Consider the following 22,888-nt stretch of genomic DNA (forward strand, 5'->3'; position numbering starts at 1 on the left):
GTGTGAAGCCAGCCTTTTGCCATTCGGGCTAACAAAGACGCGGATTCTCTGAACTCTCTGGCTGCCTGATCCTATCTCTGGAGCCCTTTTCAGCCCCAGAATCCTTGAACATTCTGATTTCCTTTGACAGTCTGGTCTTCCATTTTCCAAGCCCTACGCTCTGAAATTCCCTCCCTAGAGATCTCTGCTTTGCTTTCTTCCTTTAAAATGGTCCTTAAAACCAATCTCTTTGACCAAGCTTATGACTCAGTGGCAAATGAATGGTGCTGTATAAATGTGAGTTTCAGACATAATACCTGTTGTGTTCAGCTGTGCCTCAGTGGACAGCAGTCTCATCTCTGATGCAGAATGTTGTGAGATTTAATCCCAATCCAGGATCGAAGCACAAAGAAACCTAGGCTGACGCTCCAGAAAAGGACTGAGGGAATGCTCCACTGTCAGAGGTGCCATCTTTTAGATGAGATATTAAACCGAGGCCCAGTCTACACTCTCAGGTGGGCGTAAATAAAATGTCAGGGGCCTGACTTTTCAGGATGGCGAGGCCTGATCGATGCCCGTCATCTGGAGAACCAGAGGAAATACATCCCCGCCACCTCGGTCGGGTCAGCTGCCATTTCACACACAAATGGGCATTGATCGGCAGCAGACTGGGCTTCCGTCCTCACTTCGATGGAAATACTGCCTTGGAGAGTTCTCCAGCCCATCCAGGCACAGCGTAACAGTGGCTGGAAGAGGTACTGCATCGTCATGCCTGAGAATAGGTCCTGGGAACCGCAGTGCTGGCAAGCACCAGGGGCCCCGGTGAGAAATGGGGCGTCATGAAATGCGGGAGCGGAGGGTAGTGAGAGTAGGCCGGGTCTCCAGTCCTTGAGGGGAGTGTACCCCCAGTCTAAAAGGGCCTTCTGATGGAGGCATCCCCTGCCCGAGACCGTTTCCCTCCCTTGGTGGTCGGTTACCCAACAGCTTAAAAATTGAGGCTGGGTGGGGAAAAGGCCCTTAAATGGCCACTTCAGAGCCTTAATTGGGGCATGAGCAGGCTTCCCGACCGAGACCCTGTCCGCCCCAGCATAAAATTGCTGGTGGGGGCGGGGGGGGTAAATTCTGGACAAGGTATTTTTTCAAGGAACAGCAGGCGAACTATCCCTGGTATCCTATCCAATATTTATCCCACAAACAACATCCCCATAATAATACATGACCCAGTTGTTGCTGCATGTGGGAGCTTGTTGTGCACGAACTGGATGCTGCATTTCTTTTTTTTAAATAAATTTAGCGTACCCAATTCATTTTTTTCAATTAAGGGGCGATTTTAGCATGGCCAATCCACCTACCCTGCACATCCCCAAACACGGGGAGAATGTGCAAACTCCACACGGACAGTGACCCAGAGCCGGGATCGAACCTAGGACCTCGGTGCCGTGAGACAGCAGTGCTAACCACTGCACCGCCGTGCTGCCCTTGGATGCTGCATTTCTAAATCCCAACAGTGACAACTCTTCAAAAAGCACTTCATCGGCTGTAAAGCAGGTTGGGGCTTCCTGAGATTGTAGAAAGCGTTACAGAATTGCACCTTTTTATTTTCATGATATTGCAGAACTGTTCCAAAACGGCAGTGTTAAACCAAGTGAGTTTTGGAACGAGCCCTATTAATGGATGTTGGTGAAATGGCCAGCATGTTGGTGAAATACAGTGTGCCCATCGCTGGGGACATACATCATTAAGTGAAACCGAAGCATAAGACCCCCTCTACTGGGACAATTGAGAGGTGTCCTCTGTCTTGACACATGGTCGAAGGGTGAGAGATGATAAAATTCTCCAGGTCTGACAATCTGTGAACTTTGACCCCCCCCCCCCCCGGAGCTTGGACACTTAACACCCACTATGGTTTGAAACAATCTCGTTTGGTGTTGTGAGGCCTGTAATTACAGAACAGTGTGCCACAGGTACGTTTTGGGAATGCATCAATGGAAACGCTCTTCAGACAATATCCTAGTCCTTTGATGTGATTTCTCTGCACTGAGGAAAAGGAGATTAGCGGTCGCCTTGTACCGTATGCCTTTGAAGTGAACTTTCAATTGTGTTGCTGGTAACTGTATGGGTTTTTACTGAGTTATAATCACGGTTTAATTTTATTCATGTTGCTCTATAATCAGTTTACCTTTTTACAGCTGAAAACATTGTACCAGGGGATATACTTATTGGGAAGTAATCATGTTTTCTAGAAATATGCCATTAAATGAATGTTTACATTGTTGTGAAGATGTCAAACACTGATAGATTCTCGTATCTCCTTTTCTTTTCTTGTCTTCTGTTCCTTGTCTGCTTTCGTCCCACATCGATACGTTCCTGCAAATTAAATGTTTTGTACATCAAAAAAGAAAGTGCTGTCTTTTCTCAGCATTTTGATAGCAGCTTGCCTTACTAGCCGACACGTGGGCCTGACCACATTCAGCCTGTCAACTATTTGTTCATTTGATAGATTGCATCAAAATCAAACATATATGGAATTGTACATCCACCATTCATCTGATCTTATTTCCCTAGCCTGCGGTCCACCTTCAATCCGCTGTTTTAAAGGTCCCTATCTTTAGTAAGTCTCCTGAAATTTTAACCAAAAGGGCCATCGAAAACAAAAGCAAGGAGGCTCTGTTCAACTTGTATTAAACACTAGAGTATTACTTCCAGTTCTAGGCTGTTTAGGAAGCATGTGTAGGCATTAGAGAGTGCATAAAAGATTCCCAAGAATGGTTCCAGGGATGAAGCACTTCATCCCATTCCAGGGATGAATTACATGGAGAGATTGGAGAAGTTAGGACTGTTTTCCTTGGAGAAGAGGAAGTTGAGAGGAGATTTGATGGATGTATTCAAAATCATGAGGGGTCTAGTCTGGGTAGATAGAGAAACTGTTCCTTTTGGTGGCAGGATCGAGAATGAGAGGGCAGAGATTAAAAGTAACAGGCAAAATGAGCAATAGCGACAGGAGGGGTATCCTTTTCACATGGTGTGGTCAGGAATGTGTTGCCTGAGAGTGTGGTGGAGGCTGGGTCAATTGAGGGATTCCAGAGGGAGATGGATTACGGCCTGAGAAGGAAGATGTTCATGATTGTGGGGGAATGGCACCAGGTGAATTGTTCTTTCAGAGAGTCCTCACAGACACGATGGGCTGAATGGCCTCCTCCATCTCTGTAACAATTTTATGTTTCAATGAGAACCGATGCGCCGACTTGCATTTATGTCATGCCTTCAGCGTCAATATACCAGGGCTTTGAGCAGTAGGGCTAGGCCAGAGGACTACCGAGACAAACTTTTGAGGGGATATTTGAAGCTAGGGGAGGGGGGGAATATTTTTGAGAGGAAAGTGGAAGTAAGACTTGGGCTATTATTTGTAGGTGATAGAATGGGTTGAGGAAGGCAACAGTGGTGACCGTTTTGAAATAGATGACCGAGGAATAGAAAGGAAGTTCACAAGAAGGATAGTGAATATTGAGTCAAGGAAAGGAAGTTGTGTGTTTAAGAGGGAGTTGAGGACAGAAGAGAGTGAAGAAGCTGAATCTTCTGAGAGCTGTGGACGAGATGGGGGGAGGGGGCTGACATGGATGAATTATTCCAATCTTATTCGGGTCTACAACTACTTGAAGTGTTTGCAAAATGAGGGCAGGGGAATACAAGGGAAATTTATTGCTTTGTCAAAAAAGGAATTGACATTGTGAATTTGTTTTTTAAAAGTGGTGCCTCCATGCATTGGGAGTCCTGTGGATCATTCGCTAGATTTCATATTTCCTGAAGTTGCCCTATTGACCTGACGGCACTTGCAGTACTTAAACAGCTGGAAATCCTACCATTGAGCGTGTGTAAAATAAATCACAGCTAAACTGTTGAGAGAAAAGTCATCTGTTTAAGACCAAAATGAGAAAACACAGGGAACGTTGGTTATTGACATTATTGGTTTTGCTATTTTAAACATGGGGCAGTTTAAGGAGCTGCAGACCTGCCTTCCTGTGTCTTCACCCTCGTTGTGTGGTGGCAGGTTGTACAGAAAGAGGCAATCTGCCCTTTGCTGACACCACAGTCCTGCGACGCCTCAGTGGCACAGAGCCTTAGTCAGACCCATCTGGAGTAACTGAATTGTGTCCAGGGCACCATGAAGGATATATTGGCCTTCGAGCAAATGCAGCACAGGTTAGCCAGTAAGTTACCAGAGCTCAGTGTGTTACATTATGAGGACAGGCTGCATAAACTCAATTTGTATTCCTTTGGATGTCAAAAATTAAGGGGTGATCTGAATGAGCCTTTTAAAATATTAGAAAGATTTGTTAGGGTAGACAGAGGGGAAGTACTTCCTCTGTTGGGGGGAATGATAACATGAATTGGGTAGCCGTGGAATGTGTTAAAACAGAATCCCTACAGTGCAGAAGGAAACCATTTGGGGCTACACCGACCATCTGAAAGAACACCCTACCCAGGCCGCTCCCCCGCCCTATGCCTGCAACATAACATACACATCTCTGGATAGGAAGGGAAATTTAGCATGGCCATTCGAACTAAATTGCACATCTTTGGACCGTGGGAGGAAACCGGCACACGCGGAGAAAACCCACCCAGACATGTGGGGACAGTGCAAACTCCGCACACGCACACGCACACACACACACACACGCACAGTCACTGAAGGTGGGAATCGAACCCGGGTCCCGGGCGCTGTGAGGCGGCAGTGCTAACCACTGTGCTGCCCGTATGTTCAAGCTAAACTCTTAAGGAAGGAAATTGGGAAGCACTTCCTCACACGCACGGAGCTAAAAATCTGAAACTTTTCCCCAAAGTACTGTTGATGCTGGGGAGCTATCGAGACAGATGGGTAGATTATATTGGATCAGGGTGGCGAGGGCTATGGAGCTAATGAAGTTGAGTTGAGTGAAAATATAGATGACGTCTGTCCTAATTAACTGGTGGAGTAAGCTCAAAGGACAGAATAGCCTCCCCTTTTCCCAGTATTAGCAGTTTATTGGTCAGGATTCCAAAAAACCCAAATCAGGCTGATGGCTTTTCTGGATGATTCGTCAGAGCGTTGAGTTGTGGAAGATGTGGCATGATGGTCATTTTGTCAGATGAAGTGTATTCCACGCTTAAAAGGACAAAGCAAATGAAAAAGCCTGTCATTTTGAATTCTCAGTCCTCCTCGCACTCTGACCTCTCTGTCCTTGGCCCTTGACAGGGCTCCATTGAAGCTCAAGGCAAGCCCATGGACCAGCACCTCATCTTTCAATGAGGCACTTTGCAATCATTGAGGCTGCACGTTGGGTTCAACATTTTCACACCATGACTGCTGCTCCCATTTGTTTGGATGCAGCTGCTGGTGATGGCTTGGCTGTATCTATTTATGCTGCCTCCAGACACATCTTGGCCTGGATTCTCCGATTTGAAGAACAAGTGCTGACGCCAGTGTGGGACAGTTGCAATTTACGCCCCCAAAATTCGGCGCGAAAGCTGCACCGATCTTCGGTCTGGTGGGGGGACTAGCAGGCATACAGCGGATATGGCCGGAGAATTGTCGGGTCTGCGGTCGCGCATGCACAGGGTGATGGCCTGCAGCGGCCGCACCATGCAACATGGCGCCGGCCTGCCAAATAATGCACCCCTATGACCAGGCTCGCCACCCCCGGACCACGTGCCCCCAGCCCCGCCAAAGTCAGAATGGCTCCCACCCGACTGTGGCAGCACTGGACTCAGTCCGCCGCTGCCACACCGGTTCCCGAAAAAAAAATAGCACAGTGAGTACGCTGTTTTGGAGGGTGCGGAGCATTGCAAAAGTGGCGTCACGCCCCCCCATTTCAGCGCCATCGGGGATTCTCCAGCCGATTGACGAACGCGATTTCGGCATCAGAGACCAGAGAATCCTGCTCCTTTTTGTTTCTTTACTTGTCTCATTACCAGCCCCTTTTAGTCTTCCAGCAATTTAGTCCTTTTTTTCATCTAATCGATCCTGCCTTTCATCCGATCACAGATCTTCCCTCCCCTTTCACCCTGCCTCTGCACTCCACTTAAAACCTGTTGCATCTCTAACTTCTCTACAGTTCCGATGAAAAGTTGTCACTATAAAATTTTCTCTCCACAGATGCTGCCTGATCTGCTGAGAGTTTCCAGCATTCCCTGAATTCATTTCCTGCTCTCCAGCAGCTGTAGATCCTGTGCAACCTTTTCACCAGTCAATGCTGAGTTTCGGCTGCAACGCGCGTCATCTAGGATAATAGTTGTATCAACACGAAATCCCAGCTGTCCTTTTATCAGTAAATCAAAGCACAATGACTCCTCTGGGCAGTGTACGGATGGGCTGATAACAGAACCATCTGTGTGGCTGGCAGTGTCAATTGCTGTGGTATTGGCCCTCAGGGAGTGGTCAGTCTTAAAAGCCTATCCGCTCCAATGCGGAGTGGCAACAACCGAGCAATGAGGAGTTACTGCGTAATAAAACTTAAAACTAGTTCCCAAGTTCTCTTAAATGCCTGGGGACACGGAGGGAGGAAGGAGATGGAGGGGGATTGGTGTCCAGCATTAGATTGTGAGTTCAAGAAGCAAAGGAACGATAAATGGGAGCCAGGGAGGAAGACATCTGTCAAAAGCTCATTAAACATGTGCACAGACTAATCCTGTTTCATTGATAGGAATTTCTGGGTTTTTTTTTTCCAAAACAAACCCTGCTGAACTCCCTTGGCACTGGGGTATTTAAAGCAGACATCATCACTGGTGTGATTAAGAGTATCTTGAGAGAACGCACAGGGCTAAATAGCTGTCTTTGAAAGCAGACCATGGCAGTCCAGCAGCTCGGTTCAATTCCCGTACCAGCCTCCCCGAATAGGCGCCGGAATGTGGCGACTAGGGGCTTTTCACAGTAACTTCGTTTGAAGCCTACTTGTGACAATAAGCGATTTTCATTTCATTGAGAGCTGGGCAACCAGCAATGGTTTGCTTTTTAACCCTGATGTAAATATACAAGCTGGTCTGGGAACAAATTCAATTTAATTTTTTCCACTCGTGGATTTCTTATTGTCTCCGTTTCACTCTGGTGAGTGACCCAATTTTGGGAATAATATTATTTGGGTCTTCCATGGCACCAGCGTTAATGTTGAGGCAAAGAGAGACTAATCAGGCCAGACTGTGGTCTCATGCTCCTCTTCAGTCCTGCTTCACAGGGAAATACTGCCTTATTTTGATCATGGGATCGGGCGTCACTGGCAAGGCCAGCATATTTTTGCCATGGAGAAAACAGTGGTGAGTTGCCATATTAAATTGCTGCAATTCGTGAAATTGAGTTCATGCTCACAGCACATTTTGGGATGGATCACCTCTAACCTGCTCTTGTGGCCACAGTATTTATAAGGCTGGTCCAGTTCAGTTTCTGGTCAATGGTGACCCTGAGGGATGTTGATATTGGGATTGCAGTTTTTGGCAATTCCATTGAATGTCAAGTGGGGATGGCTGGTCACCGTCTCCAGAACATAACATAAGAAACAGGAGCAGGATGATGCTATTCATCCCTGTGGATCCTTTTGTATTGGATTCACTAACCAATAGAAATAGTATCGCTTTCTCTACCCTATCTGATCCCCTTAATATTTTGAGAACTTGGTTCAAATTGCCTCTTAACTTTCTAAATTTTAGAGAATCCTATCCTAGTATGTGGAACCTCTCCTCATAATTTAACATATGTTCTGGTGAATTTACATTGCCATTATATCTTTCCTCATGTGTGGTGCCCAGAACATTTTGTTTATTCATTTATGGGTTGTTTATTGCACATCCCGAATTGCATGTGAACTGAGTGTTTTGCTCGGCCATCTCAGGAGGTATTTAAGAGTCAGGGATCTGGAGTCACATGTAGGCAGATCAGATTTCCTTCCCTAACGGCCGTTAACTAACCAGGTCAGTTTTTACAATCTGGTTAAGGGTCATTATTCGACGTTTAATCCAAATTTCTTTTTTCTTGAATTCAAATTCCAACATCTGCCGTTGTGGGATTCGAACCCAGCTCCCCAGAGCATTACCCTGGGTCTCTGGATTATCAGTCCAAGTGACAAATTCTCCCTGTGCCACTTGCTGCTCACAGCATTCCGGGCGGGAATGCTGTAGAAATAAAAGCTAGCATTCCATTAGCTTCTGAATCATTTTCTGCTCCTGTTTATGACATTTTAACGACCAACGCAGATGGGGTTGCCATGGTGATGTTGGAGATGGTGGTGGGAATGGGCAGAGCTGAAGCCAACTCGGTGCTCTGCCTGACTGGAAATCCAAATCGACCAGATGAGGAAGAGCAGAGCAGAAAAAGCAGTGGGAGGCCTCGCTCAAATGGCACTAGCCAAGGCCAGCAGTTGTGGTGCTCGAGTTGGGCCTGGGCCAGGTTCAGGCTTCGGCTTCGGCTTCTCTGGATGGACAGGCTGTGGGTGGGGGCCTGCCGGTGAGTGAGAGGGCAGGCATCAGAAGGGTGACCTTCTTCATGCAGTGGGTGACCAAGTAATTAAGAACGTGCTGCCTGGGAGTATGATGGAGGCAGGTTCAATTGAGATATTCAAGGAGGAATTGGATTGTTACCTGAAAAGGAAGAATGTATAGGGTTATGAGGAGAAGCAATGGCTGAGGTGCCTTATTCATTCGGAGAGCTGGTACAAATATGACGATCCAAATTGTCTATTCTGTGATTCTGTGAAGTAACATAGCCACTAGTCCAAGTAACGCCACCATGATGCTGCTGTTCCCCATTTCTCAACTGATATTCTTCGTGGACCTTTTTATAGATTAGTATATCTAGAATTTGCAAACCAATTGTTCTATGCCAGTGTTTCTGCTCCACTCAAGCCTGTACCTGCTCTACTCTGTATATTCATTCCCCTCCCATGTATGGATCAAAAACTGCTGGAAAAACAAATACGGTTTTGAAATTTGTGCTTCATTTGTTTTTTGGGGGGATCTATTCTCTATAATTTTGATTATTAACAAGTATGTATTTGTTTTTAGTTTGTGGGCATTTGACCTGTGGACTGGTTCAGAAAGATCTAGGACACGTGGTGAGTAGATTGGCATTGTGGTGTGGTAGAGAGGATTTGTAGAAAGGGCAGGCAATCCTGTGGAAGCGGATATTTGTAGAGAGCACAAGGGAAATGTATCTCAGGATGTGGCCCAAACTCTAATACTTGGGAGTTGAGTGTGATAAACTATGATTACAGTGTGACAAAGCTTTCTTTAAAAGATTAGAGTGAAGAGGCAGTACTCTGTGATAAAATCACTGCTACTGTAGTAACTTAAAGCAGTGTTTATATCTTGAAAATGTGTAACATGAGTAACACGGCACGGTAGCACAGTGGTTAGGACTTGCTTCACAGTGCCAGGGACCCTGGTTCGATTCCCGGCTTGGGTCACTGTCTGTGCGGAGTCTGCACGTTCTCCCTGTGTCTACGTGGGTTTCCTCTGTGTGCTCCGGTTTCCTCCCACAAGTCCCGAAAGACGTGCTTGTTTGGTGATTTGGACATTCTGAATTCTCCCTCTGTACCCGAACAGGCGCCGGAGTGTGGTGACTAGGGGATTTTCACAGCAACCTCATTGCAGTGTTAATGTAAGCCTACTTGTGACATGAATAAAGATTATTAGTATTATTATTATTATGTGAGCTGTTCAAAGAGAGAATTATTGGAATCCCTCTGCTCTGTCTTGGGTGCCGGTTACTGTCTGAATCAGTTTCTGGCATTTGTTCACTTATTAAATTTGATTGCCCATTGTCTCCAGCCCTGTGTGGGTCTTGGGGTGATGCATGACCAGTGATTTAAAATAGATTATATATTTTTTTTAAAATGGGAATGTATTTTGCCTGAAACCAGTTCATTTATATTTCCTTGAATCTCAATTTTACATTTGTCTTGTGATTGTCACCAAAGCTTTCTGCAGACATAAATAAACTTGCCTTTCCTGCAAGGAGACTCCGTTTTACCACACAGGCTGAATGGGAGTCAGACAGGAGACTGATGGTGAAAGCCTACTAGAGAACAAATCAATCACTTGGTCCATGCATTCACTCCTGGGAATTTCACTTGTACACTTCCTGAACGAGGTTGGATGGAAGTTGCCTCTGTCTGATTGCTGAGAATTGGGGCTGTCCTGAGCCCCAAGCACTTCTAAGATGTTTAAGGTTTTGATTGTTTCAATGTAAGAGAAAATCAAACCCTAATTGCTGTAAATTTGACCAAATTTGGAAGCATCCGTATTAGAGTGCTGCAGTGGAATGCACAGCTCCAATAAACAAAGGCTTGTATTTATCTAGTGCCTTTCCCGATCTCGGGATGTCCCAACACATTTCACAGCCAATGTAATTCGGAAGTGTAGTCACTGTGGTAATTAATGTAGGAAAAGTATCAGCCAATTTTCACAGAGTGAGGCTCTGCATACAGCAATGTAATAATGGCCAGATCATTTATTGAATAAGTGGTTAATATTAGTCGGGTCAGACTCGATGGGCTGAATGGCCTCCTTCTGCACTGTAGGGATTCTATGGGAAGCCTGGACACTGGGTGGGCAGTAATAATCTGTTATTCAAAGAGTACTATGGGATCTTTATGTCTACCTGAGAGGGCAGTCGGGAGCTTGGTTCAATATCTCATCTAATGCATGATAATGCAGCACTTGCTCAGTACACCACTGGAGCATCTGCAGAGATTGACAGTCTGTGGAATGGACCTAAACCCTCAACCTTCTGACTTGGAGGAGAGGCCGCTACCCTCCGATTGAGCCTCAGCTGATACAGAACTGAAGAACAATATGAGCCCGGAGCGGATGCCTGTGTCAGACTCTGCTGATTGACCGTTCAATGATGCTGGCTCCACTGGCTAGCTTCATGTTCGTGAGGCAATTGTACATCTTCATTACTGAGCAGTATTTCTTTCTTACGGATTGTTTTTTTTGGTTCCATCAGGAATTTTCCGGTTACAAAAAAAAATAAAATATTTTTTGATGTGAAAAAGCACTTTGAAGACAGCTCATTTCATCTGATTTTATGTCTTTGGAGAAAAAATAAAATCCAATATCAGAAGGCCTTCTCGTGAGGCTATCTGACATGATAAGATTTCGAGATTGTCAGTCAAACGACAAAAACATTTCCTCCTCAATGTTGCTTATCTGATTTCATCCACTCTGGAATGAAAGCAGCAGATTTGGGACTATTCCAAACTTAAAACTACATACAATTTTCTCTGTGGAGAATGTATTGTGGAGAATGTATTGTTCCGCTATTAAGCTGGAGCAGGGTCTTGAGGCCACAAGGTATAATAAGTAAATAAAGCATCAGATATTTGGTGATTGAACTGTGCCAGATGTTTTGTCAGTGTCTATTTGCACACTGTAATGAAGACAATCCAATCAAAGCTCATCGGCTTGTAATAACACTCCAGCGCCCCACTGGAGGAGAATATAGTACCACCGCTATCAGACTGCTGTAACAATAGTGTTTACATAGGTAATTTCCATTGTAAATGATAGAATTTCTCGTGGAAAATAAGGACAAAATATCAAGCCTGAAAAGTACGAATTGCCATGTTTATATAATGATATAAAGGCACTAGTTACTCGTAAGGGGTTGGATAAACACATTGTGGGTTCATTTAGTCTAGGCACATATGAATAATTATACATAGATGTCAAACTTGAAGACATCAGCAGCGCTGTGTGTGCTGCGCTCTGCTCAAAAGCAAAAGTGAAACTAAAACTGGATCGCATGACACGCTTCTTTCCGAGTGATGCTGCTATCCCTTTGTGGTGGTATGTATTAGGGGTCATGTGGGACTGTGAAGCCGTGATGCTATTGGCTGACAGATCCCGGGTCCTGGTTGGCTGTTGACTCCTGGCTCCGCCCTGAAGGCGGAGTATAAGAACCCGAGCTTCTCCCTGCCGCTTCATTCTGTTGCTGAACTGCTGGGGACAAGTCTCGCTTAATAAAGCCTCATCGACTTCATCACTACTCGTCTCTCTCGTAAGTCATTGTGCGCTCCACCCTTAAAGGCATATTGCAGAAGGGATGGCATTACATCTGCACACAGCCTATTACTTGCCCTTTATTTCTGTATAATTCGACCTTGCCTTCTCAACCACGCCCCTCGCCTGAGGTGTGGTGATCCTCAGGTTAAATCACCACCTCAAAGGGTCATCTGGGACTATGGTGACTTTACTTACTTTACTTTTATGTTTGTAGAATTAGTTGATGTATGGAAAATATTTACGGTTATATGTTATGTGTAGAAACTTTAGGGACACTTGTATACAAGCAGAATCACTGCCCTAAAACTGTATTGGGAATGTTAAGCCGGATACTTTTCAACTGGGTTTTGCAGATATTACAGGAAGCTCATGCTGTTGGTCCTCTTGAATGGGTGAAATGATTTGGGTGCATTTCCAACATTACTTCCTGGCTCTCCTAAATTTGTGAATTGACTACTGATGTCAGCCTGGGCGGTATTGGGCTCAGCACCCTATCTGCCCTCCAAAAGCACTTGGGAAGCATTTCCGGGCGGGCAACAAATGTTGGCTTTGCCAGCAATACCCACAACCCATGAAAGAATTTTTTTAAACCTCCCTAGTGGTACTGTGGGCTTACCTGCACCGGGTGGACTGCAGTGGTTGGAGAAAGCGGCTCACCACCACCTTCGCAAGGGCAATTAGGGATGGGAAATAAATGAGGGCCTAGCCAGTGATCCTCCCAGCCTGTGAAAGAAACACAACTCTCCCGAAATGAGAAGAGCTGCCTTTTCCATGGGCCTCACTGAACTCTCAAGACCTTTTGTAGCAGTTCAGCATAACCAGTTAAATCTGCTGCTGAACACGGCCGCTCAGTTCCCACTCCCTCCATGCACCCAGAGCATGTTCCAATATGCAGTGGGAGGAATGAACCATCATTAAAATGCCACAGAGTCCAACCTACACGCCCATGCAGAATGACCTTGCACACTTCCAGCTGCAACACCAGAGGCAAGCTGGTCTTTCTGTTCCTACATTTGATCATTTACGCTTTGTTTCCTCTACAGCTGATGTGTCTGGAACACTGTGGCTTGACTTAGCTTGCAAGTTAATTTTCAACTTGAATTATTCAGGTTTGAACAAGTAGCTCACTGCATTAATACCTACACTTCTGCACTTAGGATTTCATTATCTTGGGCCTTTGTGATGCTCCACTCTTTTACAAAGGAAGGTCCCAGACCAACAGCTTGCATTTATACAGCACCTTTAACATAATGCAATGTTCCAAAGCACTTGAGAGCAGTGTTATCAAACATAACCTGATACTGAACAATTTTAAGGAGTTAGAAAGACAGCTCTCCAGAAGCTTGGCCACAGAAATTGATTTTAGAGCTATTTAGTGGTGAGTTGGTGAGACAGACGGGTTTAGGAAGGGAATTCCATAGCTTGGGGCCAAGGTAGCTGAAAGCATACCTACCACTGGTGGTGCAATTAAAAATTGAGGAAGCGCAGGAGGCCAGAATTGGAGGAATGCAAATATCTTGGTTGTAGGCTGGAAGAGATTACAGAGAGGGAATGGGTGAACAAGGATGAGTATTTTAAACCAGCTAAAACCAAATGAGATTGCCAGTCGTGCTACTGTTGGAAGTTAACAAGTAGGGAGGGGATTACAAAGCGACTTTACAAAAATCAGAATATTCTGATTTCTGTGACATTGCGAATGGGGGGTGGGAAGTTAAAACGAGGGAGGAGGCATCTTTGTTTCTGCGGCCAGGCTCCGTTGGGAACCAATGTTTCCTCTCTATTTTGTAGTGTGAAACAGTTCATTGAAATGCATGGCACCATAACAGGACAGTTCTTGAGCAGCCCACGCGGGACCCTTTGGGTAGCTGTGCCTTCGTACACACGCCTTGGAAGAAAGATTGGTAGGAACTGGGAGCAATCTTCAATAATTGCCCAAAAAAATGCATTTGCTTCAACAGGCTGTTCAGCTCGCTATTGCCAACCAGCTGCTGGTGAAATCTGGATCACTGGGTTTTATCACTGACATGTGTTCACTGTGATAAAATACCAGTGACCTCAGATTTGCTGATGTTGATTATCCATGTTTTTTCTTTAACAGAAAGCTGTATGCTTTAAGTTTGACAATCGGAGATATTCAGGAGAATAAAGGACTGTCAAGCAAAAGGGGGACTTGATAGTGTAGTGGTAATGTCATTGGACATGCAATCCAGAGGCTCTGGGGCCATGGGTTCAAATCCAACCATTGAATTTAAATGAATTAATAAATCTGGAATAGAAACCTCGTCTCCGTAATGATGACGATGAAACTATCATCAATTGTCGTAAAAACTCATGTTTACTAATGACCATTAGGGAAGGAAATCCGCTATCTTTACAAGATCTGGCCTCTACACCCGCTGCATTGTGTTTGACTTTTAACTGCCCTCTGAAATGGCTGAACAATTAATCACTCCGTTTAAGGGAAATTCAGAAGGGGCAGCAAATTGCTGGCCTTGCCAACGACACCCAAATCCAATGAAAGAATAAAAAAAGTTTTAAGTTGTAACCGGAATGGATTTCAAGAAACCACTTGCTGCGCAAAAGGAAATTCTCCCTCCTGTTCCCCTTTCCGTCTTGTACTGTTGGCTAATGGAAACAGTCTAACCAAACCGAGTTTCATGGGAGGCTCAGAGATTTTGAGTTTCCCTGTATTTGAAGACGTTTAATCAGCATCAAGATGTCTGCTGCCCTCAGTAAGGCCAGGTGAGCTCGCTGGGAGCCGGGGCCTCTATTTCCCTCTCTCAGCTCCAGATTCAGTGCGGGTTGTTAACTTCTATCACCATCAAACCGAGAGGCCACCCATTCATAGGAATTTGATTTTTTTTTAAAAGAAAAGACCAGGGGCGGGATTCTCCGGGAATCGGCTGGGTGGGGGTCCCGGCGGGACGGAGTGACATGAACCACTCTGGCGTTGGGCCGCCCTAAAGGTACAGAATCCTCCACACCTTCAGGGGCTAGGCTGGCGCCGGAGTGGTTTGCACCTCGCCAGCTGGCGTGAAAGGCCTTTGGCGCTGCGCCAGCTGGGGCCGAAGGGGCTCCGCCGGCCGGCGCGGGTTCGCACATGCGGGGAGCGTCAGCGGCTGCTGACGTCTTCCCGGCGCATGTGCAGGGGGGTTCACCTTCGCGCCAGCCATCGCGGAGGCTTACACGGCCGGCAAGTAGGAAAAGAGTGCCCCCACGGCACAGGCCCGCCCGTGGATCGGTGGGCCCCGACCGTGGGCCAGGCCACCGTGGGGGCACCCCCTGGGGCCAGATCGCCCCCCGCCCCCCCCCCCCCCCCCCCCCCCCCAGGACCTCAGAGCGCGCCCGCGCCGCCAGGTCCCGCAGGTAGGGGACCAACTCTAATTTACGCCAGCGGAAACTGCATAGAACAAGCGGGACTTCGGCCCATCGCGGATCGGAGAATCGCCAAGGGGGGGGGGGGGCGCTGCGAGCGGCAGCCGACCGGCGGCGTGTGATTCTACCCCCGCCAATTCTCCGACGTCGGAGAATTCGGCGGCCGTCGAGGGCGGGATTCATGCCGGCCCCCTGCAATTCTCCGATCCGGCGGGGGTTCGGAGAATCCCGCCCCAGATTTTCGGCCTTGCTTTCCTCCGGGCTGTCCATCCTGCAGCACATTAGAGACTTGAGAGGGAGAAAAGATGTCTGAGTTTTCACGAGGAAACACCCTGCTCACTCCAGATGTAGGGATGTTAGAGTGAAGATGATGCAAAAACAAACTTCCTACAGTTACTTAAAAATTGTAAAAAGCATCAACTGTTTACACATGAGCAAGACAATTGACTTGTAAAAGGGATTGGATTTTAATGCCTGATCTAATGTTCAAACTGCTGTTATCCATTTTGTATTTTATCTGGCGTTACTCACTTTCTTTTTCTTCTTTTCTCTCCCACCTCCCTTATTGAATCCACTTGTGTCCTCTGTCATGTTTCCTCTCACTGTTTTCTGTTCATGCTTTACCCCATTTTCTTTCTCTTCATTAACATGTCCTGCTTTATTCACTCCACTGCCCTACTCCATTCCATACCCTCTCTGTTTGTCCATGTTTCTCCCTATGGGAAGGCCCAGAGTCCCACGTTTACCCTCTAATTATTCCAGTAGTAGCAGAAATGAATAGCAGCCCAGAACCCCCTGAGTACGGTAAGTGTTTCTGCACCCAGTGCGTGTTGGACTGTAATGTAGTTTGCTACTGCACTGTGAGCTGTCTGCTCTGTTACAGCAACCCAGATGCCGATGAACATGTCATGCTGCATGCAAAGGCTTGATAAGTGACTTTGAATGCATGTTGCTTTTTTTATGGATTAATCTCACCTACACCACGTGGACTGCAACGCTTCAAGAATGGGACTCACCACTACCTTCTTGAGGGCAATGAGGGACAGGCAATTATTGTTCTCGTTTTCAGTAACGCTCACTTCCTCCAAATATTAAATTATTCCGAGTTCCCTGATCTGAAAATGCAAGGTGCACATGCATGGTACACCGAGTCCAAATTCCAGTCCCCAGCTACTTACCTTATCCCTCTGCCCGACAGCTGTCCGAGACCAACAAAACTGCTTGAAACTTTAGTATCTTGGTTGACCCCAAGCTTCCAAACACCTATCTGCACAGTCACTAAAACCGCTTATTTCTACCTCTGTAACATCACTCAACTTCTCCTCTGCTCAGCTGCTGCTGAAACGCTGGTTCATGCCTTTGGTATCTCTAAACTCGACTACTGTAACCCACTCCAAGCTGGTCTTCCACATTCGACTCTCTGTAAACTTGAAGTCATCCATAACTCTGTCCATGTCTTAAATTGCAACAAGTCTCAATCACCTAACATCCAGTACTTGCTGAGCTATATTGGCTCTAAGTTAAGCAATGCCTCATTTTAAACTTCTTGTCCATGTTTGCAAGTCCCGCCATGATCTTGCTTCCTATCTCTGTAATCTCATCCAGCCTTACAACTCCTGAGGTGTCTGTGCTCATCAAATTCTGGCTTGTTGTGCATCCCAATTTTAATTACTCCACCATCAGTGGCAGGGACCTTCGCTGCCTGAACCCCAAGCTCTGGAATTTGCTCCCTGCACATTCTGCCCCTCTTTTCTCCTTCAAGATGCCTTGAGGCCTGCCCCATTGACCAATGTTTTCTTCATCTGACCTAATTTTATGTGACCCAGTGCCTAATTTTGCTTCATAATGTCTGATGACGTGCCTTGGGATGTTTTATTAGGTTAAAGGCAGGTGTTGTTGACTGGTGGAAGAATTTTGAATGCCACCAAACCTCTGACCTTTGAACATACTTACATTCAGCCAATGTTACAATTCCGATACAGACAGATAATTTCAAAAATGATATTTGAATTTCTAGTGACTGGGAAGGATCACATGGCGAGAATTAAAGTTTTAAGACTTTTACTGTAACAAGCAAACTAAACGCAACATTGGCTAAACATAATTTCTTTCGGCAACTTATACTCTAAAATACAGAAATTTTACTCGTGGCATTGAACGGAACTGACAATCCCAGGCCAAGACTATATTTTACCCTGTCCCTTAAGTGGATACTTTATTCTCCTGGAACAAGTAGAAAGTTATTCTCCACTCCTGATGGCCTGCTTCCCATTTTTGTACCCAGCTGCGTAACTTCTAATCTGAGAGCTGACTTTAACTGTGAGGAACACATTGGAGATCCCTTCTCTTTAGCCCAATCTGGGCAAATCTTCCATCCTCCTTTAGATCTTCAACTACCTTGGTCTCTTCAATCTGAATGCAGGTTCCCACCCATATTCTGGGTGATGAACTAATATGATCAGAATTTTCTCTGCTTCAGGTGCATGTCTGGCTGCTTTTATGTTCCTGATTTTTTTGCTGTCAGATTCTTGCAGACTCTCTTGTATTTGTGAGTTTCAGAAGTAACCCAAAACCATGAGAACTTAAACTACAATGACCATCTATAAACTCTTATCCCCCGAGCTAATCTCTATCGCCCTGTGAATCACATGGACTTTGTATAAATGCCAATTAGCTCTCCTCTCCCCTCCTAACTTTATTCTAACTTGGAACTAAATAGTTTAAACCATTATAACACATGGTATTCCTCATACATCTTTCTTTGTGGGCGTTGGAGAATTACAGGCTACGTCTGGTCAGCCAAAATGCTTTTGCCAATTTCTGCAGGTGTGAACATCTTGCAGCTTCTCAGCAAGTCTCTTTATTTGGGTCCCTTTTATCCCCAGAGCATCTATGTCTCCCAGGCTTCTTGTTGAGTGAAATTCAGAGCAGATCACAGGACTCTCCTTCAATCCTCCATTTTACCTTAAATTAAAGAGAGCCCCAAAATATAACAAACCTTTTTTAAAAATGTACTTTATTCCAAACTTCTTCAAGTGTTTACAATACATAAACAGTCTGGGGAACATACTCCCCAATACACAATTATACAGTTTGTACAATTTTATATGGCCACAAACCTCAGCTGAACCCTTAGTTCGTGTTTGATCTTTTCCAGACAGAGAAAGTTGTACAAGTCCCTCAGCCAGGTCTCCACCTCCGGTGGTGTTGCCGACTGCCATTCCAGTAAGATCCTTCGCCGGGCAACCAGAGAGGCGAAAGCTATGACATCGGCCTTCCTCCCCTCCATCAGCTCCGGCTTCTCCGATATCCCAAGTATCATCACCAAAGGGTCCATCCCAACCTCCTCCCCCAGTATCCTTGTTGGTGTCGTAAACATTCCCACCCAGAATTTCTCCCAACTTCTTGCAACCCCAGAACATATGTGCATGGTTTGCTGGTCCCCGACCATACTTCTCGCAATCGTCCCGACCATACTTCTCGCAATCGTCTGCCATTCCTTGGAAGAACCCACCCATTATTGCCCGAGTCATATGTACCACCTTGAACTGTATCAGGCTCATCCTTGCACACAAGGAAGTTACCCTGCGTAGCGCCTCACTCTACACTCCCGTTTATCTCCCGTCCCAACTCCCCCTCCTACTTATCCTTAATCTTCACCCCCTACTCACAAGAACACAAGAACTAGGAGCAGGAGTAGGCCATCTGGCCCCTCGAGCCTGCTCCGCCATTCAATGAGATCATGGCTGATCTTTTGTGGACTCAGCTCCACTTTCTGGCCCGAACACCATAACCCTTAATCCCTTTATTCTTCAAAAAACTATCTATCTTTATCTTAAAAACATTTAATGAAGGAGCCTCTACTGCTTCACTGGGCAAGGAATTCCATAGATTCACAACCGTTTGGGTGAAGAAGTTCCTCCTAAACTCAGTCCTAAATCTACTTCCCCTTATTTTGAGGCTATGCCCCCTAGTTCTGCTTTCACCCGCCAGTGGAAACAACCTGCCCACATCTATCCTATCGATTCCCTTCATAATTTTATATGTTTCTATAAGATCCCCCCCTCATCCTTCTAAATTCCAACGAGTACAGTCCCAGTCTACTCAACCTCTCCTCGTAATCCAACCCCTTCAGCTCTGGGATTAACCTAGTGAATCTCCTCTGCACACCCTCCAGTGCCAGTACGTCCTTTCTCAAGTAAGGAGACCAAAACTGAACACAATACTCCAGGTGTGGCCTCACTAACACCTTATACAATTGCAGCATAACCTCCCTAGTCTTAAACTCCATCCCTCTAGCAATGAAGGACAAAATTCCATTTGCCTTCTTAATCACCTGTTGCACCTGAAAACCAACTTTCTGCGACTCATGCACGAGCACACCCAGGTCTCTCTGCACAGCAGCATGTTTTAATGTTTTATCATTTAATAATAATCCCTTTTGCCGTTATTCTTACCAAAATGGATAACCTCACATTTGTCAACATTGTATTCCATCTGCCAGACCCTAGCCCATTCACTTAGCCTGTCCAAATCCCTCTGCAGACTTCCAGTATCCTCTGCACTTTTTGCTTTACCACTTATCTTAGTGTCGTCTGCAAACTTGGACACATTGCCCTTGGTCCCCAACTCCAAATCATCTATGTAAATTGTGAACAGTTGTGGGCCTAACACTGATCCCTGAGGGACACCACTAGCTACTGATTGCCAACCAGAGAAACACCCATTAATCCCCACTCTTTGCTTTCTATTAATTAACCAATCCTCTATCCATGCTCCTACTTTCCCCTTAATGCCATGCATCTTTATCTTATGCAACAACCTTTTGTGTGGCACCTTGTCAAAGGCTTTCTGGAAATCCAGATATACCACATCCATTGGCTCCCCGTTATCTACCGCACTGTTAATGTCCTCAAAAAATTCCACTAAATTAGTTAGGCACGACCTGCCCTTTATGAACCCATGCTGCGTCTGTCCAATGGGACAATTTCCATCTAGATGCCTCTCTATTTCTTCCTTGATGATAGATTCCAGCATCTTCCCTACTACCGAAGTTAAGCTCACTGGCCTATAATTACCCACTTTCTGCCTACCTCCTTTTTTAAACAGTGGTGTCACGTTTGCTAATTTCCAATCCGCCGGGACCACCCCAGAGTCTAGTGAATTTTGGTAAATTATCACTAGTGCATTTGCAATTTCCCTAGCCATCTCTTTTAGCACTCTGGGATGCATTCCATCAGGGCCAGGAGACTTGTCTACCTTTAGCCCCATTAGCTTGCCCATCACTACCTCCTTGGTGATATCAATCCTCTCAAGGTCCTCACCTGTCATAGCCTCATTTCCATCAGTCACTGGCATGTTATTTGTGTCTTCCACTGTGAAGACCGACCCAAAAAACCTGTTCAGTTCCTCAGCCATTTCCTCATCTCCCATTATTAAATCTCCCTTCTCATCCTCTAAAGGACCAATATTTACCTTAGCCACTCTTTTTTGTTTTATGTATTTGTAGAAACTTTTACTATCTGTTTTTATATTCTGAGCAAGTTTACTCTCATAATCTATCTTACTCTTTATAGCTTTTTTAGTAGCTTTCTGTTGCCCCCTAAAGATTTCCCAGTCCTCTAGTCTCCCACTGATCTTTGCTACTTTGTATGTTTTTTCCTTCAATTTGATACTCTCCCTTATTTCCTTAGATATCCACGGTCGATTTTCCCTCTTTTTACCGTCCTTCCTTTTTGTTGGTATAAACCTTTGCTGGGCACTGTGAAAAATCACTTGGAAGGTTCTCCACTGTTCCTCAACTGTTTCACCATAAAGTCTTTGCTCCCAGTCTACCTTAGCTAGTTCTTCTCTCATCCCATTGTAATCTCCTTTGTTTAAGCACAAAACACTAGTGCTTGATTTTACCTTCTCACCCTCCATCTGTATTTTAAATTCCACCATATTGTGATCGCTCCTTCCGAGAGGATCCCTAACTATGAGATCCTGAATCAATCCTGTCTCATTACACAGGACCAGATCTAGGACCGCTTGTTCCCTCGTAGGTTCCATTACATACTGTTCGAGGAAACTATCGCGGATACATTCTATAAACTCCTCCTCAAGGCTGCCTTGACCGACCTGGTTAAACCAATCAACATGTAGATTAAAATCCCCCATGATAACTGCTGTACCATTTCTACATGCATCTGTTATTTCTTTGTTTATAGCCTGCCCCACCATAATGTTACTATTTGGTGGCCTATAGATTACTCCTATCAGTGACTTTTTTGCCTTACTATTCCTGATTTCCACCCAAATGGATTCAACATTATCCTCCATAGCACCGATGTCATCCCTTACTGTTGCCCGGATGTCATCCTTAAATAACAGAGCTACACCACCTCCCTTACCATCCACGCTGTCCTTCCGAAAAGTTTGATACCCTCGGATATTTAACTCCCAGTCGTTTTAACTCACCTCTCTGCTCTCCCAGCCATCCATATATGTCTACGATCCTGCCCTCCCCTTCCACGTCCGAAAGCAGCTGTGGCTCCAGCAGGGCATGCTTCGGTAGCCTGGGGTACACTTTCCAAACCTTCCACGCAAAGTCCCTTACCTGCAAATATCTAAACTCACTTCCTCTCGAGCTCAACCCTCTCCTTCAGTTCTTCCACACTGGCAAACCCCTCTTCCAGGTACAGATTCCCCCACTTCTCTCCACTTCCTAAACATGCTTTCTGCCCCCCCACCCCCGGCTCGAATCCGTGGCTTTCGAACAGCGGCTTCAACACCGACATCCCCTCTATCCTAAAGTGCCTCCTCGACTGGTTCCAGACCCAAAATATAACAATCTTATTAACTTTGCATTTGTGGTCTCTGCCATCTCTTGCATGCATTGTTAAAGCTGACTTTCATTTTGTTGCGCTCTCTCATATTGGCTAAACTAAAAAATATTTTTTTGTTATCGGGAATATGCAGCATAAAAACATTCTGCAAATACTGCCAGAGAGAGCATAACATGGGAAGTGGAGGGTGAGTTAATTATGCATTCCAATAACTTCTTGAAGTGTGACAGTAATTTGCATTTTGGAACACACATCCCGTACCAGCCTCCCCGAGCAGGCTCCGGAATGTGGCGACTAGGGGCTTTTCACAGTAACTTCACTTGAAGCCTACTTGCGACAATAAGTGATTTTCATTTCATTTCATTTTCAAGTTGTGTCTTGTATCTGCCCTAAGTTGATTGCAAAGAAAAAGTGGAATCTAAGTCAAGCCTTTGTCCAACCCTGAAGCTCTGAGTTTAAAAGGGGCTTTTGTACTTCATGAGTGACATTGTGTTCCCCATGCAGTGAATTTACCATTATTAGGACCCACTAGAACCACATCTCCCAAGCTACCTCTATTAACCTCAGCTGTTTTGTGTTTGCTGCGTAGCCAACTTCATATGGATCATGCTTGGAGAAGCTCAGATCTCCCACGTGTCCAAAATGTACTGCTGGGCTGGAACCCTCCCCCCGCCGCC

The 22,888-nt window shown here is 45.5% G+C and overlaps 1 protein-coding gene across 7 annotated transcripts in view; it reads left to right on the plus strand.

Moving 5' to 3' along the window:
• The window catches only part of hspg2 (heparan sulfate proteoglycan 2), a 644,821-nt gene that overhangs the window by 175,058 nt on the left and 446,875 nt on the right, over positions 1 to 22,888 (plus strand). For 5 of the 7 annotated variants that reach the window (XM_072478556.1, XM_072478557.1, XM_072478558.1 and 2 more), the window contains exon 4: positions 16,111 to 16,188. The exons of the other annotated variants lie outside the window; for them this stretch is intronic. In XM_072478556.1, the coding sequence (XP_072334657.1) occupies positions 16,111 to 16,188 (78 nt within the window). The remainder of the gene's footprint in view (positions 1 to 16,110; positions 16,189 to 22,888) is intronic. 7 annotated transcript variants of the gene reach the window in all.

The sequence above is a fragment of the Scyliorhinus torazame genome, chromosome 16 (assembly GCF_047496885.1).
Source record: "Scyliorhinus torazame isolate Kashiwa2021f chromosome 16, sScyTor2.1, whole genome shotgun sequence".
NCBI lineage: Eukaryota > Metazoa > Chordata > Chondrichthyes > Carcharhiniformes > Scyliorhinidae > Scyliorhinus > Scyliorhinus torazame.